This window comes from Panthera tigris, chromosome E3, assembly GCF_018350195.1.
Source record: "Panthera tigris isolate Pti1 chromosome E3, P.tigris_Pti1_mat1.1, whole genome shotgun sequence".
In the NCBI taxonomy this organism is placed as follows: Eukaryota; Metazoa; Chordata; class Mammalia; order Carnivora; family Felidae; genus Panthera; species Panthera tigris.
In genome coordinates, this window is record NC_056675.1 from 13,828,281 (window position 1) to 13,845,189 (window position 16,909).

General features: G+C 52.1%; 1 protein-coding gene across 6 annotated transcripts in view; it reads left to right on the forward strand.

Moving 5' to 3' along the window:
* The window catches only part of AUTS2 (activator of transcription and developmental regulator AUTS2), a 1,113,014-nt gene extending 1,097,258 nt beyond the window's left edge, over positions 1-15,756 (forward strand). For all 6 annotated transcript variants that reach the window (XM_042970860.1, XM_042970862.1, XM_042970861.1 and 3 more), the window contains 6 exons: positions 1,619-1,690; positions 5,828-5,969; positions 8,917-8,994; positions 9,870-9,953; positions 11,093-11,315; positions 13,637-15,756. In XM_042970860.1, the coding sequence (XP_042826794.1) occupies positions 1,619-1,690; positions 5,828-5,969; positions 8,917-8,994; positions 9,870-9,953; positions 11,093-11,315; positions 13,637-14,885 (1,848 nt within the window). In that variant the 3' untranslated portion in view covers positions 14,886-15,756. The remainder of the gene's footprint in view (positions 1-1,618; positions 1,691-5,827; positions 5,970-8,916; positions 8,995-9,869; positions 9,954-11,092; positions 11,316-13,636) is intronic.
* The last annotated feature ends 1,153 nt before the right edge of the window (positions 15,757-16,909 follow it).

Genomic DNA, 16,909 nt, shown 5'->3' on the forward strand with positions numbered 1-16,909 from the left:
TAGAAACGTTGGAATAAAATGTTGGGAGGAGAGTGGCTGGGCTTTTCAGGTAGTGTAATTGGAAATGGCCCACATTGTGTTGCTCTGAGTGTCGGAGGAAGCCAGGCCATTGAGGGAAAGCAAACAGAACATTCAACTGAGGCACCGTATCTTGTTGGGAGGGCTGCTGAAAGCTTGACTAGTGGGAACGTACGTGGGAAGTCTTCAGCTAAAGGCAGAAATTAGGATTTCACTGAGCTCTGCTGTCTCTCCTGCACCTAGAAGAGATAGATAGATAGATAGATAGATAGATAGATAGATCGATCGATCTATTTATCTGGGCTGGTGGCTGCCTCATTCTGTGGTACGTGATGTTGACCCTCAGAGCCATTCAACCTATTTCTCTGGTGCAGAAGAGGGACATACTAAGCATTAGTTTTGTTAACGTCTTGAGTGGTCTGGAGAGTGGCCAAGAGATGACCTCTGAATAAACGCTGACTTACTGGGGAGGGGGATGGTCGGATGGAAGATGGATGGATAGATTTCCAGCTACACTTAACCCATTTCTGGCGCCTCTCATCAGATAATTCAATTTCTCCAAAGCGAAACAAAGGAGAACTGTGTCATCACGTAGGTGATTTCAGATGACCCATGATTTCATGACAAGAGAACTGACCCCAGACTTGGATTTAAGGATATCTTTCAGAAACAGCTCCTTAATATAGAAACCAGAAGCGTCTGTCCTTTGCCGATGTAGGAATGAGGCAGCGTTTCCTCTCATCTGGCCTGTAGTTACTGAGCGCGTGTCGGGAGCTTATGAGTAGGTTACGCAACAAGACTACAAACGGATTGGCAGGAGGTGGTCCCTACCCTCCAGGGTGGTAAGACAGCTCACTCAGTTACTCCTCTGCTTGGAAAGCAAGACATGAACTGATCTGAGAGACATGGCTTGATACACTCCCAGACGCGACGGCAGCAGAGGCCTAGAGCACAGGAAGGAACCAGCTCTCTTTGTTTCTTCTCTTTTCACTTGGGAACGAGCGGCACCCAAGAACACCAATGGGTAGTTGACTCTTAGCGAAGCGTTTGTGGGAACAGGGCTTCAATGAAAATGTGAATTTCTTTGTTCCGCTCTGGGGGTTAACACAAAACCGCGTTGGGGGAGGCTACGCGGGTTCTTCTGTACCCTCTCTTGTTTTGAACCGATTCACAGACGCTCCCTAATTAGCTCTTCTGAACAGCCGATTTGCATGGTAGCATGGCCGCATTTGTTAGGTACAGCTTCCCCCTCTCCCGCTCTGCCAGCTGGCACCAGAAAAGAAAGAAGAGACACAGAGTGGGGCTCGGGCTTTTGCCATCTTGTGCTCGGTAACCGGGGAGGTCCCCGTCAAGTGTGGCTTTCTGAGCAGTGGCTTCCAGCTCGGGCCCCAAGGGAGGAGGGGCAGAGCTGACCGGGGTTCCCTGAGGCCCGGGCCCTGGGCAGCCTCTAAGAGAGGGCACTTGGAGGGGGGACTGAGCACAACCGGGCCGTGAAAAAGAGCGTCGGCAGCCAAAATCTGCTGAAAAGCTCTGAAGGAATTGGGAGATGCTGTGCTCTGGAAGGTCTTCCTTGTGACCACATTGCTTTTTGTTGTTCCAGAAACCAGGGAAGTGGTGTGCTATGCATGTTCACATCGCCTGGCAAATCTACCACCACCAACAGAAAGTCAAGGTCAGTCTTGCCTTCCTGGTCTGGCGGGGGAAGGGGGGCAGGGGGACAGGAGCATGGGGCGGGGGCGGGGGGGTGGGGGGGGGATCTCCGGATGGAGGGAGAAGGCATTTAAACAGCTTCTAAAGATCCACTGGCAGGAAGATGCTATTAGGAAATCTTACTGTTAATTAGGGAAACCGCCAGTAAAATGATAAAATAGGAATAAACCAAGAACTCCCTGATGGTTTTTTTTTTTCCTTTTAGAGGATTTTGTCATCATATTGATCCAGATTAGATTAAATCCTGCAAAAAAGCGGGGGGGGGGGGCGGTAGTAATCTAATTATAGCAATCACGTGTTTATACAGAAAATAACAGAGTGTCTGGGAACAGCCACACATGGAAGTTTGCATTTCTGTAAGAATTGGGGCATTGGTTTCATTTTATAACTTTGAGAAACTGATAGAGCCCTTTAGACCCTATGTGATGCTACTAAGCTTCCATCAGCAACACGTGGCGTTAAGAATTTCTTGAGGCGCCTGGGTGGCTCAGTTGGTGAGTGTCTGACTTCAGCTCAGGTCATGACCTCGTGGTTCGTGGGTTCGAACCCCGCATCATGCTCTGTGCTGACAGCTCAGAGCCTGGAGCCTGCTTCTGATTCCGTGTCTCTCTCTCTCTCTCTCTGTGCCCCTCCCCTGCTTATGCTCTCTCTCTCTCCCTCTCAAAAATAAACAAACGTTAAAAAAAAAGAAACCTAAAAAAATAAAAAAAGAATTTCTCTTTCAGACGTCGTGTTTGGTTCGCAGTGACCTTTTAACACTCTCATTAATTAGTCATCTTGATGACCAGTGACACAGGTTAGAAAACAGTCAGTACCTGTAGAACCACCTCTGGCCCGTTACCCTGCAGATTATTTTGCTTCTTTTGGCTGTGTTTTTGTCACACAGATGAATACTACGTTCCACTTTTCCAGCCATTTACGTTCTAGCCATTAGATTGCTGACAATTAAGAAGGTGGGGCAACTCTGAAACCCACATATTTGAGGGGCGCCTGGGTGGCTCAGTCAGCTAAGCGTCCAACTTCGGCTCAGGTCATGATCTCGCGGTTCGTGATAGGGTCAAGAGCCTTCTGCAGGAGACCAGATAAGGTGTCACTGGTTGACATAGTTGTAACAGAAATAACTGACAAGTTCAGATTTAATGTCTGTGTAAGTGTGCCTAGAAAACTGGGAGAAGACGACCAATCAAGCAATTCCAGTAAGCTTCAGTTAATCCATTTTTTCACGAACAAGCATTTAGTGCTAACGGCCTCCATGAGAATAAGAAGCCTATAGGAGCACCTGGGTGGCTTAGTTAGACAACCAATGCTTGATGTCAGCTCAGGTCATGACCTTGCTATTCTTGAGTTCGAGCCCCGCATCAGTGCAGAACCTGCTTAGGATTCTCTCTCTCTCTCTCTCTCTCTCTCTCTCTCTCTCTCTCTCTCTCTCTCCCTCCCTCCCTCCCTCCTTCCCTCCCTCCCTCCCTCCCTCCCTCTTTTTCTGCCCCGCCCCCTGCTCGCTGGCTCTGTCTCTGAATAAATAAATAACTTAAAAAAAAAAAGCTGATAAATAAAGGAGGGAGAGCTGGTTGTCACAGAAATATTTTGTTTTGTTTCATTTATTTTGAGAGGGACCCCAAGCAGGGGAGGGGCAGAGACACAGGGAGACGCAGAATCCGAAGCAGGCTCCAGGCTCTGAGCTGTCAGCACAGAGCCCGACTCGGGGCTTTAACTCATGAACCGTGAGATCACGACCGCTGACTAAATTTTGACACTCAGGCCAGTTCGCTTTCTGTTCTGGATGATAGCGATTAGCAGATCGGTAGGTGAGACTCAACCCTCCTCGTAGCTCCTTCGGTCACAAGCGATGAAGGGTGTTGTATGTGCTACTTTAGCAACTTCCTCCCCGTGAAGGTGTCCCCGGCGACTAAAACCTTCATTATCTCAATTCAATTAGGAAGCCATCTTGCACACGAAGACGGCTGCTCATCTCCCCTTCCCAGCGAGCTCTTTGTAATCCCCAGGTGCCATCCGCTTGGATGGCTTCGTGGACCTAAGTTGTGGTTAATGTGCTGTGTTGTGTTCCGTGCAGTATTAGCAGCACCAAATAATCTGGCAACCAAATTAAAAGAGGCACTCAGAAGATTTTCAAGGATTTGTAGTGATTTAGAAGCTCGGGTTTGGGGTCTGGCTATTACCGCCCTGTGGATTTGTGCAGAAATGCCATTGTCCCCTTGCCTGTAATGGGCGTTTCCTCATTCTGTTAGTACTCCCCGAATATCACCTGCAGATTACTTCGGGTGCCAGGCTCAGAGGGCCCTCACCCGGCCTGCTGTCTAGTTGCCCGGCACTCTCCGGCGACCATACCCACGTACGCATGAGAAGCGATGGAACGTGCTGTCCGCTTCCGGCTGGAAGCGATCAGGGACGTTTCATCTCGAGTGGGCACAGCGGATGAGCGGGTGAGGGAAGGGCGTACTTCGGTCGTCCCGGATTCTCACGCAAGCTAGCCCAGAGGCCTCCTGTTGACTTCAGTATACGGTGGGACGGGGCTGTGCTCAGGGCAGACACGAGGGAGTTTGAGGTGGTGCAGGCCCAAATGGACGGTGAGCGTCAGTCGGGTGGCAGAGGTTGGAGGAGTGGGTCAGAATCTGGCGAAGGGCCGTGAAGGATGGGAGCCTGGCGGGCGGGGAGGGCCGGGCAGGGGGAGGGGCACAGGGAGGGAAGCATGGAGCCTCCAGCCACCCCCGCGGGGGGGAGGGTTGATGCTCATCAGGGGAGGCGTGAGATTCAGAGAGAAGGTTGCTGAGGATTAAGAAGGTGGGGCAACTCTGAAACCCCCATTTTTGAGGGGCGCCTGGGTGGCCCCGTCAGTTAACCGTCCGACTTCGGCTCAGGTCATGATCTCGCAGTGTATGATCTTGAGCCCCGTGTCCAGCTCTGTGCTGACGCTCGGAGCCTGGAGCCCGCTTCAGATTCTCTGCCTCTCTCCCTCCCTCTCTGCCCCTCCCCTGCTCGCACTCTGTCTGTCTCAAAAATAAACAAACATTAAAAAAATCTTCTTTAAAAAAGAAAACCCCATATTTGAGACCGCTACTGGCCTGAAGAATGACGCCACAGTGCAGAAGGGAGGAAACGGTGAGCCAGTTTCTACAGCCTTCCAGGAAGGTGAACGGAGAGTAGCTTGAGGGTGGATACATATAACTGGGTAGAAACAGAGCGATGGCAGCTGATGGCAAGTGCTTCGCAAGAGAAGTTCTGGCGGTGCCTGCGTGGCTCAGTCGCTTAAGCATCCGACCCTTGGTTTCGGCTCAGGTCATGATCTCACAGTTCATAAGTTCAAGCTTATGTCAAGGACCTTGGGCTCTGCGCTGACAGCGTGGAGCCTGTATGGGATTCTCTCTCCCTCTCTCTCTGCTGTCTCTCAAAAACAAAACCAAAAAAACAAAAAACGAGAAGTTCTCGATGGTTCACTGGCTGATCTCTTCCTCAGGGAGTTGTGGGGCAGGGGCAAGAAAAAGACCCCTGTTCGTTAAATGAATACCCCTGCTTTGCTGCTGTTTATTTTTGTTTTTGTTTTAATATGTAACAATGAGCATCTGAAAATTAGCTTGTAGCATGCAAATATTTCATCATAACTTCCCGTTACTAATGTACTGTGATCTATTAGAGTACAGCATAGAGTCATTAACGATTAATTTGCACAGCAGATTATTCATGCAGAATTCCTAATAAAATGAGCTTTGAAATGCTATCATTTAAAAACTTGCTAAAATGGGCCTTTACAGCGAATAATAAACTGTTTCGGAGTGGTGGCGAGTTTGAATCAACGGTTTTATTCCTCAGGCCGTATGACCTCACAGACGGAACACTGGCCCCGTCCGGACGCAGGCCCCACTAGCCCCTCGTAGGTTGACCTGCTTTTCTGGCATTCGAGGGCGAGGTGCTTTGTGGGCTGTTGTTCTCCCAGCTTTTGTAAACTTGAACCTGACTGTAGCACGCAGCCCAAGAGCACCATTCACAGAGTCCCCTTTTTCCATCTCTGCCTCTTCGCTGAGGTCGTTCTTCCCTGCTGTTCCTCTTGGGGTTTCATCTTTTCTTTTTCCCCTTTTTCCCCTAGAAACAGATGCAGTCAGACCCACATAAGCTGGACTTCGGATTGAAACCCGAGTTCCTGAGCCGCCCCCCAGGCCCCAGCCTCTTCGGAGCCATCCACCACCCCCATGACCTGGCCCGGCCTTCAACTTTGTTCTCTGCCGCTGGTGAGTTCCGAGCTGGAGGAAAGAGTTGTTGTTGAAGAGAACTCTTCTCTTCAAAGAGGAATGTGGTTCGCAGGTAGCTATATAAATTATGTTTGTGCTCTGGGCTACCGCTCAAACCTTCCCTTTAAAAACTACAGTTTCTGGGACGCCTGGGTGGCTCAGTCGGTGAAGCGTCCGACTTCGGCTCAGGTCACGATCTCGCGGTCCGTGAGTTCGAGCCCCGCGTCGGGCTCTGGGCTGACGGCTCGGAGCCTGGAGCCCGCTTCCGATTCTGTGTCTCCCTCTCTCTCTGACCCTCCCCCGTTCATGCTCTGTCTGCCTCTGTCTCAAAAATAAATAAACATTAAAAAAAAAGAAAAAAACTACACTTTCTGCCAGCTTGCAAGGCAACATCCCAGTACGTCTAGGGAGACGGACCCTTCTTCACTGATACACCCTCTTTCATTACAGAGAGAAAGAAAGATCACCTTTCTCTCCGGGGCCTCATGTTGCTTCGGCTCATTATTTGATGGTAGAAAACTTGCAGGACAGGGGAGAAACACCTGAGGGATCTGTTCATTAACCTTCGAATGCCTCCTAGGTGTGCCAAAGTGGGGGCAGTGGGAACTGGGGGTCACTGCGTCAGAGAACGACCCGTTTCTGCTCCAAGGACATACAGACAAAAGGCAGCAGACACACAGCCGTAAGGCGCATCAGGAAACGAGAACAGCCCTCCTCCTCAGAGGAGCCTTACCATCCAGGCCTTGGAAAGCCATTTTGCCACACAGAGCTCGGCTCACTAATACTTGTAAATGGCGACGCTGCGCTCAATCTGGTGACGAGCTTCATAACTTCATACCCACCGTGCTAAGTAGAATTTATTCTTCTGGACATAAATATTCACGGGGCTCCCCGTTCCTGGTCCTGAGGGAACAAGTTTCACATCCATCCTGCCTGCTGCCTTCCCAGGCTTTTATCCAAGACTCATTTTGGGTTGACCTAAGGCTCCTCCATTCAGAAAGAGAGAGACTCCCCCACTGCAAGAAATCATCATTATAATGGGCCTTGTTGCCAAAGCAAGTGAGTCACCCTTGAGGGTAGATGGAATTTGCTAAGGTCTCAGGTTTTGCTCTGTGAGTTCTGTCTAGGGACATATTTGAAAGCTTTGTTACCATGGCACCTAGGCTCTGAGACAGAGCTACTCTAAGAGCAATTTTTGGAGAGAAATAGAGAGATTTCTCCCTGGCTTCCGTTTGAGCCAAGTGGATGAATTGGCTTCTTTTGCTTCAATAATTCTGGAACTGCAAGGCACCCCTGGGGGCCCTGGGCTGAGCAAAGCTCCCAATCTTCATCGAAGCATTAATTAGCTTGTACTACACAGGCAGTGTGCGGCCACATTTTTATTTAGCTGGCAACACTGTTAACACCTAATGAATATTCTGGACCGTGTTCGCTTGGTAGAAATGGAGTATCATTTTTGCATTGCCTGGGTGGAGGATAAGTCACCATCCAGGACTGAACGGATGACTCCTCAGGTGCCTTCCAAGTCTCCGAGTCCGTGACTGTGACAGACGTCCTCCCGGGTTCCATGGCTTCCTCCACACCCGAGGCCCCACGAAGACCTTGCAGTCCAGGGAGCGGCGACCCAGAGCATCAACTGAGTTCATAGGGTTTCGGGAGGGACAGCACTCCTCCATTTGATCTGTCTTCCTGAGGGAATTTATAGTCGTTTGTAGGAACTTAGACAAAATGCAAGAGATTGTGGAGAAGCGAAAAGTCTCTTCATGGAGGCCCTGTGTATACATCCGTTCCGGGAGGCCATCTTTTCTCAGTACGAGCATCACTGGATTTTGCCCCCGAATGATAATTTGGTGAAACTTTGAGCCGCGGTGTCTAATTCACACACGCACGTGTTAAATGCAGCCACTTTCAGCTTGCTGTTGGGCACTGATGCCTGAAATAAGCTTAGGACGCTCCCTCCGGTGAGCCCGGCCGGTCTCTTCTCTGAAGCCGGGCCTGCCGCCCCGAGAGCCGGGATGCCCTCAGCCTTTAGGAATGTGGGCCTCCCCTGCCTCCTGTGCGCACACCCTGTGTCTGTCCTCTCCCTCTTGCCTTCCCCCGCTTCCTCCAGGAAAAGGAGGCTGTGGCATCTTGAAGAAATACATTCTGAGGGGGAAACCGAAGGAAAGGAGACGGCTGAACTAGCACTAAGGTCCCTGGCGGGCAGATTACTGGTGTCCACAAACACGGACCAAAGGAGCTTTTCCTGGCACCGAAGCCGGACAGCTGCCTGAAGGCGCTCACGTCCTGTCACCTGGTGCAACGCACGATCCCGGGTTCTGTAGGGCCAGGCCTTGTACCGCCCTTCCTGACAGCTAACACGTGCCTCGGGAGAGGGGTTCCGCGGGGCAAGGCACCGTGGCCCGGACCCACCGCTGCGCGACAGCCGCTCCCAAGGATCGTAAAACGTGGTTTCAGGCTCAGTGTTCCTCAGAGTGAAAGACCTGCCCCCCCAACATGCTCCGGGAAGAAAGTGTCCCGTGGCCAAAAGCTCCCCTTTCGGAAAACGAGCCCAGGAACACGCTAACGGCTCTGAGAAGTCCTTCAGTGAAGAACCACGCTTAGCACTTTGTGACTGGGCGTTTCTTCAAACTCCTTTGGTTACAGGATCACCCCCCTCGCCCCTACCCTTGCGCCTGTGTCCCCACGCTTCTCGGGCTGCGTGTCCGCATCTTGAAAAAGTAACGCCCCGATTTGGGGGTGGCCAGCCCCGCCCGGAGAAAGGGCACGGCTGGGTTTTCTGCTCCCTAACAAGACCCTGTCGTCTCCCGGTGTGTGGCCGGGGTGCCCTTCCGTTAACGCGTTTCCTCCCGAGTGTTCTCCCGGGGCCCTGACGCAGTGAGGAGCCGGCCGCATGGTAGGAACCGGCGTTCCGCGAAGCCTGACCCCGCCATGTCTGACTTTCTAGGTGCTGCACACCCAACCGGGACCCCTTTCGGGCCACCGCCTCATCACAGCAACTTCCTTAACCCTGCCGCTCACCTGGGTGAGTTGCCCGCGGTGATGGGAAATGACGCGCGTGTCTCAGAAAACCTTTGTTTTCTGCTGTGCTTCCGGGCAAGTCGGCCATGGTCCTAGACACCTCCCTGACTACGTGGGGCGATGAGGGCCCTTGGGAACAAGTTTCAGCACCTGCTGTCCATCCTCGGGGTGTCTCGGCACCCCTGCCGCCACCTCCTTAAAGTAGTAGCTGAGTGCTCCGTAGCCGTCCCGCCCGAAGGGACCGATGGCACAGTGGGCACTTGCCCGGCCACCTCCGGGAATCCACGTTTACGATGGCCGCTTCCCGCCCAGCGGGGCAAGATGATGTGGTGAGGAGACATTACCTGCTATGTTATAATCCCTTCTCCTTTCACCGTGAGTAGGTCTCCCTCGCAAAGGCGTACGCTTTCTTTGCGGCCTTGATTTATTTGATATTTTCTGCGGATGTGACAAGCAGGTGCAGGCAACGGTGTATACGCAGTGCAGCGACAGCGTGTATAATACACACGACTTCGGCGCTTCGTCACTGAGAGACTCATTTTAAGATGTCATTTACTTGTTCTGTTAGAACTTACAGGGCAGGAGGGCGTCTTAAGACACTGCTGGGCTTGAGTGATAGTCGCCACCCGGCAAGAGGAATGGGGCAAAAGGCACAGTTCTGGAAAGACAGCTCTCGTAAATAAATATTTTGCTAATCCAGTGCCCAAATCCGAGCGCACCGAAAACCTTTTGCACAACCTGGTAGCAGCGGGAGGGACACGTCGGGTCTGAGTAGAGAGAGGGCGGGGCTCCCACATCTCTTTCCCACCTGCCTGGAAGCTCTTCGCGCTCCTCACTCAGTCCAGTCCAACCTTTTCCTTCCTCCCCATGTGTTTGCAGAGCCTTTTAACCGTCCGTCTACGTTCACTGGCCTCGCAGCGGTTGGTGGCAATGCCTTCGGGGGACTTGGAAATCCTTCAGTTAGTGAGTACCTCTAACTTTTTAAAATCCGCCCTGGACTCTGTCTCCTCTGATCTGTCTATGGCTCAAGACCTTTCTAGCGAAAAGGAAACGATCCTCTTGGGAAACACATTGGCTTACGTCACCGCAAAGGCAGGGCTCAGCAGCGGAGTTAGGGGCGAGGGTGCATTTACGTCGAAAGCAACGTCTCAAGGGTGACCCATCGTGACTATGTCCTCCTGGGCATCAGTGACGCCACTGACTGAACTCCCAAAACATTGCTTAAGCTCAGTCTCCTCCATATTCCATCCCTACTATCCATGACTTTAGCTACAGTCCCATTGCAGGGGGGAATTTTGCACTCACCTGGCCTCTGGCATTATGGCACTGAGAGAACTTGACGGGAAATAGCGGGAAAACAGTACCAGGCTGAGGCTAGCTAGCTGGCAACGCGTCATAGTCCCTCGTCTGGGAGGGCCATGTCGCTTTCTAAAAAAGTATCTAGAAGGGGAAGAGTTGTGGCACCTGCTCGTTTTTGAGTCACTGAATTCTCTAGCCACTGAACACGCCACGCGTTTTCTTTCGTGCCATCCACAGATCATGTTCTCCTGGCCCCGGAGGCCCCAAGTGCAACTCTAAGCTCGCCCTCCCGACTCTGTCCGGCGCGGAGACCTTCCGCGTCTGCTTAGGTCAAGGCCCTGCCCGGGCTGTGACGTCACCTGTTTCCGCCTGCTACCGCTGCGGGAGCAGCGGCGGTCCCATTCGAGGGGCTGTGGGTAGCGGCTCGGCTTGACCGTGCCTCCGTGCCGAGCGTTGTTCCTCCCGAGTCACCCCCGCGAGAGTGCGCCACGCTCGGGGTTTCTGCATGCACCAGACGTGTTTGATGGGGCGCTCTTGACACCCATCTGGCCCCTTTCCTTTTTAAAGCTCCCCCTCCCGCCCCCCTCGCCTTTGGTTTAAGAACAAAAGCTGCGAGCTACCCCTCCAGCGTAGGACGAGCGCTCCTCTAATGAATCTGTTAATCTCCTTTCCTTTTCCAGCTCCCCATAATATGTATTCATTTTAACTCTGAGTGCTGTTAAAAGTTTTTTGGTAAGTACCTTCATTACGGCAGATTATATAATTTCTCTTAAACCTTTTTGTTCTCCACTTCACCATTTCAGCACCCAACTCAATGTTCGGCCACAAGGATGGCCCCAGTGTGCAGAACTTTAGCAGCCCTCACGAGCCCTGGAACCGGCTGCACCGAACGCCTCCGTCGTTCCCGACCCCTCCGCCCTGGCTGAAGCCAGGCGAGCTGGAGCGTAGCGCGTCCGCTGCAGCTCATGACAGAGATAGAGACGTAGATAAACGAGACTCATCTGTTAGTAAAGATGACAAAGAAAGGTACGGAAAGAAACCGTTCTCGAGCCCCGATGGGGAAGCCCGCTGCGTGCCAAGGGCAGCCGTCCACCCTCCCCGTCCCAGCCTCGTGCTCCAGCTGGCCCCGTGGCCTCAGCTCCTCGCTCCGCCCGAGGCCGGCCCCCAAGTCCCCGAGCGCACCCCCTCGGCCCCGTAGTGCACCGCGACCGTAGGATGAAACCGCAGCACAGCGAGAGCGTCCCGACTCAGACACAGATGCACACTTAGAGCCTCCGAAGTCCCAAATATAAATCTCGCTCTCAAAGACAGTGAGTTGGAGCTTTGGACCAAACACACACGGCATGAATCAATACCATATCTGCTTTCAAGTTCGTGCAGTCCATTCAATCATCCATAGGTTTTTTTCTCTGTCTCCCTCCCTCCCCCCCCACCTCTCTCTCTTTCTTTTTGTTTGCTTTTAGAAAGTCACGTTTGCATTGTCTCGTCACATTTTTCTCAAATTTCGTTCAAACTCAAACCCTGGGCTCACAGATGACTAATAAAATTTTGCAAACCTACACGTAGAGGAGTGCCGGCAAGCATTTCTGGTGTGGGTTTTGTTTTGCCAGTGGATAATTAACCTGACTAACCATTTTTTTTTTTTTTTTTTTTATCTCTGTGCTTGGTAACCCATGCCCGAAAAAGAAACGGCCTTAAAGAGGAAGACGTCTCAGAGCATTTTCTCTGAAGAATGTCATCCCTTTCTGATTTCTTTCTGTAGGAGACTTTCATTTTGAATGACCTGAAAAATCAGGGGAAAGCAAATCAAGATATGCTTGACAGAAAATGCCTAGTAACGCTCTGCTTTTGGTACTTAAGCCTCAAATAGCCAAATCTTCCAGTTTTCTTTACTGTGTGTGGGGTGTGTGTGTGTGTGCGCACGTGCGCGCGTGCTCACTAGTGATTGAAAAGAATTCACCTTTACGGACTCTGAATGTGTCCGATTAGTATGCGTTCCTCGGAGGTCATCCTTCTAACTGATTTCTTTCTTAGAAAAGAATCCATTTTTCCTTCAAGACAGTATGTTAAAAATCTCTTACCCAGCGGAAGGACCGTTTATGGCGTTCAGCTTTCAGCTGTCAACTGCCAAAGAGAGGCGGGCACACCCGGCACCCGGAGCTTTGGGTAGCCTGTCAGGGCACAGAAGACCATGCGACAGCAAACCTTTCCACATTTTTCTTGGTGGAGTCAAACGGCCTTTTGGACTTAAGTCAGGAAACTTAGTAAAGCACACTCTTCTTTGTCCTTCACCTTTTAGACGCTTCTCTTCCTCTTCTTAGCCTTGCATGCTGGCTATAGACACCAGATCCGCAGGGGAACCCTCCTTAATTCTCTCACTGCAGACTACCCTCGCCTGGGAGCCTTGCTGCTACCGGGCCGGCGAGGCATCTTGCTCCTCCCCTTGGCCACGTCCCGTCTCGGGGCTGTCCCCACGACACACCCGCGCCCGTCTTACGTCTCCCAAGTCGGCCTCTGTTGTCCTTCTGTTGCTCTGAATTTTCTGCCCTGTGCTCTTAAGTCCCTCATCCCAAACGGGTCCCCCAAGTTCTTGTTCCACACTTCCATTCACAGGGGCTCTTAAGATTGTTCTCCATTTGTCCCCCGAGGCCTGGGGACCCCACTCTGCCTCCCAGCTTCCCTCCCATCTTCTCAGACTCGGGCTTTCTTGCCCTTCCTAAGGTGTAAGTGCTATTTGGGACCCCCAAGCCCTGACATCATGGTCTCCCTTCAAAGCCCCCTCACATGCTGTGCCCCGGAGATCACTCTGCATCTGTGCCCTTGACTGCGACGCAGGTCCCTCGTCCTGATGCCGGGAGATCGAAGCCCCTTGCACCCTTCCTCCCTCTGGCTCTGTTATCGCAAAGATCGTCTTTGCATTTGGGCTCTTAGAACTTTCTTCTTACCACTCAGTGACCCTAGGAATCCAGACAGGCAGGCTGTGTTGCCACATCACTGTTGGCCACGTTGGTCCATTTCCACCCTCCGAAAGCGCTTCGTCTGTGGCCTTGACGGAGGCACGTGAATCTCACATGCAGAGAGAATTGTTTCCCCCTCAGACTCTCCCACCTGCCCCCCACCCCCACCCGCCCCAGCGCCAGTGCCTTGTCCCCAGAAAGCTTCCGTGAAAGTCTAGGTGAGTAAGGTCAGGGTGGCTGGTTTTGCCACGCGAAGGGCACATCCGGCTGCCTCAGTGACCACGGGAGCCAGACCCGAGCCTCTCTCCCACCACCATTTCATTGGCAGCCCCTCCCCAGGCCGGCAAGCCCACTTCATCTGCTTCTCTGTGTCCCTCTTTTCTTCCGCAGGGAAAGCGTTGAGAAAAGACACTCCAGCCACCCTTCACCAGCACCTATCCTCCCAGTGAGCACCCTGGGACATAACCGTAGCTCCGCTGAACAGATCAGGGGTCATTTGAACACTGAGGCTCGCGAGAAAGACAAATCCAAAGAGAGGGAGAGAGACCACTCGGAATCCCGCAAGGACCTGACCGCCGACGAGCACAAGGCCAAGGAGGGCCACCTGCCGGAGAAGGACGGCCACGGCCACGAGGGGCGAGCCGCGGGCGAAGAGGCCAAGCAGCTGGCCCGGGTGCCGTCACCCTACGTGCGGACCCCCGTGGTGGAGAGCGCCAGGCCCAACAGCACCTCGAGCCGCGAGGCCGAGCAGCGCAAGAGCGAGCCGGCCTACGAGAACCCCAAGAAGAGCTCGGAGGTCAAGGTGAAGGAGGAGCGCAAGGAAGACCACGACCTGCCTCCGGAGGCCCCGCAGACCCACCGGTCTTCGGAGCCACCTCCTCCAAACTCCTCGTCCAGCGTGCACCCGGGGCCCCTGGCCTCGATGCCCATGACGGTGGGGGTGACGGGCATTCACCCCATGAACAGCATCAGCAGCCTGGACAGGACTCGCATGATGACCCCGTTCATGGGCATCAGCCCCATCCCGGGCGGAGAGCGGTTCCCGTACCCTTCTTTCCACTGGGACCCCATACGGGACCCTCTGAGGGATCCCTACCGAGAACTTGACATTCACCGGAGAGACCCGCTGGGCAGGGACTTCCTGCTAAGGAACGACCCTCTGCACCGTCTCTCGACGCCGCGGCTCTACGAAGCCGATCGCTCCTTCAGGGACAGGGAGCCTCACGATTACAACCACCACCACCACCACCACCACCACCCTCTGTCTGTGGACCCTCGGCGGGAGCACGAGCGCGGGACTCACCTGGAAGAGCGGGAGCGCTTGCACATGCTCAGAGAAGACTACGAACACACACGGCTCCACCCCGTGCACCCCGCCTCCCTGGACGGACACCTGCCGCACCCCAGCCTCCTCACCCCGGGGCTCCCCAGCATGCACTACCCCAGGATCAGCCCCACCGCGGGGCACCAGAACGGACTGCTCAACAAGACCCCCCCGACGGCGGCGCTGAGCGCGCCCCCCCCGCTCATTTCCACGCTGGGGGGCCGCCCGGTCTCCCCCAGAAGGACTACCCCTCTGTCTGCAGAGATGAGGGAGAGGCCTCCTTCCCACACCCTGAAGGATATCGAAGCTCGGTAAGGAGGGCAGGACGCGAGGGAGGAAAGAGAAGCCCTTGCACACCAACAGGGCGCCAGACCGGAGACGGGGAGCCAGCGCGGGCCCACCAGACTGGGGGGGGCGGGGCCGCACGCCCCGCCTCCTCCCCTTGTAAAAAATGTATAGGCTCCAGTGCAGATTTTGAAATGGTTTTTTTTTTGTATATCATATGTTGAAATTTTTCAGATCTTTCAGCCAAGTCCTATGTTCTCATGTCTCTAACTCTTTTGGTTTCTCACATAAGACTTTTTGATTTGAACCAAAACAGTGAAGATGACAGACACACAGCGACGCGGTGGTGACTGGGGGAGAGACAAACAGCGGTCCACACAGCCCATCGTGCGAAGCTCCTTCAGATGAGAAAGGAAGGCCGTGTACATAGCTATGTAAAAACACACACACACAAAAACAAAAAACGAAACACAAAAACACATTGCTTCGTGAGCTAATGGTTCATATATGCAAAGGGTAAGATAAAAGCTTTACTTTGTACAAATGTAAATAGATCAAGAGTAAGTAACATAATACATTAATACTTCTTAAAATGTGCTATTTGCAAACTTAATATCAGCGAGTGCAGTCGGCTACGGCTGCGTTCCCATATATTGTTATAGACAGCTAAACCCTTCAACTATGCAATGAATGTTAGGGCTTTTCACAAAAGCCCTCCTAACTCAAAGGAGCCTTTTCAGATCCATTTACAACATACTTAAGGTCATATTTTCCCTGAACAAGCGCTTACGTGATAGGACTCTGTTTTCCTTGCTTGTTTTTTTTCCCAAACGGAGAAACATCCTATTTTGCAAATCGGACCCGGGCTGAAACTTGGCTCGCGAAGTTAAACTGCTCGCGGGCCGTGGGGGGGGGGGGGTGGGGGTGGGGGTGGGGGGTGGGGGGGGGTGGAGCACAGCCCCCGGGAAAGAGAGCCGAGGGCCTGAACACCCAGTGCCAGGGAGGATGGGAGCTGTCAGACGCCAAAATCAGGGGACACAGACAGGTCGCCACCATCAGTCACGTGACTTCACACACACCTCATGTGGGAACCATGCGTGTTTTAGTGTGTCCTGTTTCCTGTCTGTACGCGCCTCCTCGGTTTGTAATGAGATTCGATTACATCCAAACACATCCTGAAAGAAAGCTTCACGTTTTCTCAGATGATGGATATGTTTTCACTGTTTTCAATAACTGATGGGTTTAAGGTGCACGTTTCCTAATGTGACTCGCTGTGTTCCAGTTGGTAATAAAGTCTGGGAAAGAGCCGGCAGGTCGACCTTGGGGAGCCATGGAGAGTTACAGAGGGTGAGCAGTGGCAGAGACAAAGTTCTGTGTGTGCGTGTGTTTTTAATTTTGCACCAACCTTAATGTGTCTTCATACTTTTATAATACATTAAGCCTCTTGTCTACATATTTGGAGAGAATATGACTTTACTAGCAGAGAAATACAATATATCTTGTCTACTGGACTGTAAAATATATGTATGAAATAAAATTAGTTCCATTGGGTCCTTCTAGTATATTAAAGTGCTATCTGATGTTGTTATCCTGTTTTTGCAAAAAAGAAAAAAAAAGTTAACTACAGACCATTGTTTCTAATAAGCAGAGAGATCTATTTTAGTAGTAAACTGAAGGTTTAGTTGTGAGCTTCAGATTTTGTGAACTCCAGATGTTGTGTAGTGTTTTTTTTTTTTTTTTAAAGACAACAACTAAAAAGAAAAAAAAAAAACCCCAAGGAATATATACACTGGAACTATAGTGGTAGCTCTCGGTATTGTAAAGAGATTGTTCTATACAGACCTTTTTGCTGTTTACCCTGTATGTAATAAAGTCCTTTCTAGACCCTCTGTGAAAAGACGCGTGAAAACCGACTGAGTTTTCAGCATGTTCTCATCGGCGGAGCCTTCTTGTGTAATGTAAACTGTGCCATGTTATTAAAAAATGTGAACCAAGCTTCCAGCTGCTTGTTTGTGTGAGAATGGCCATCGTTACCTTAGGGAAGAAGCCTTACG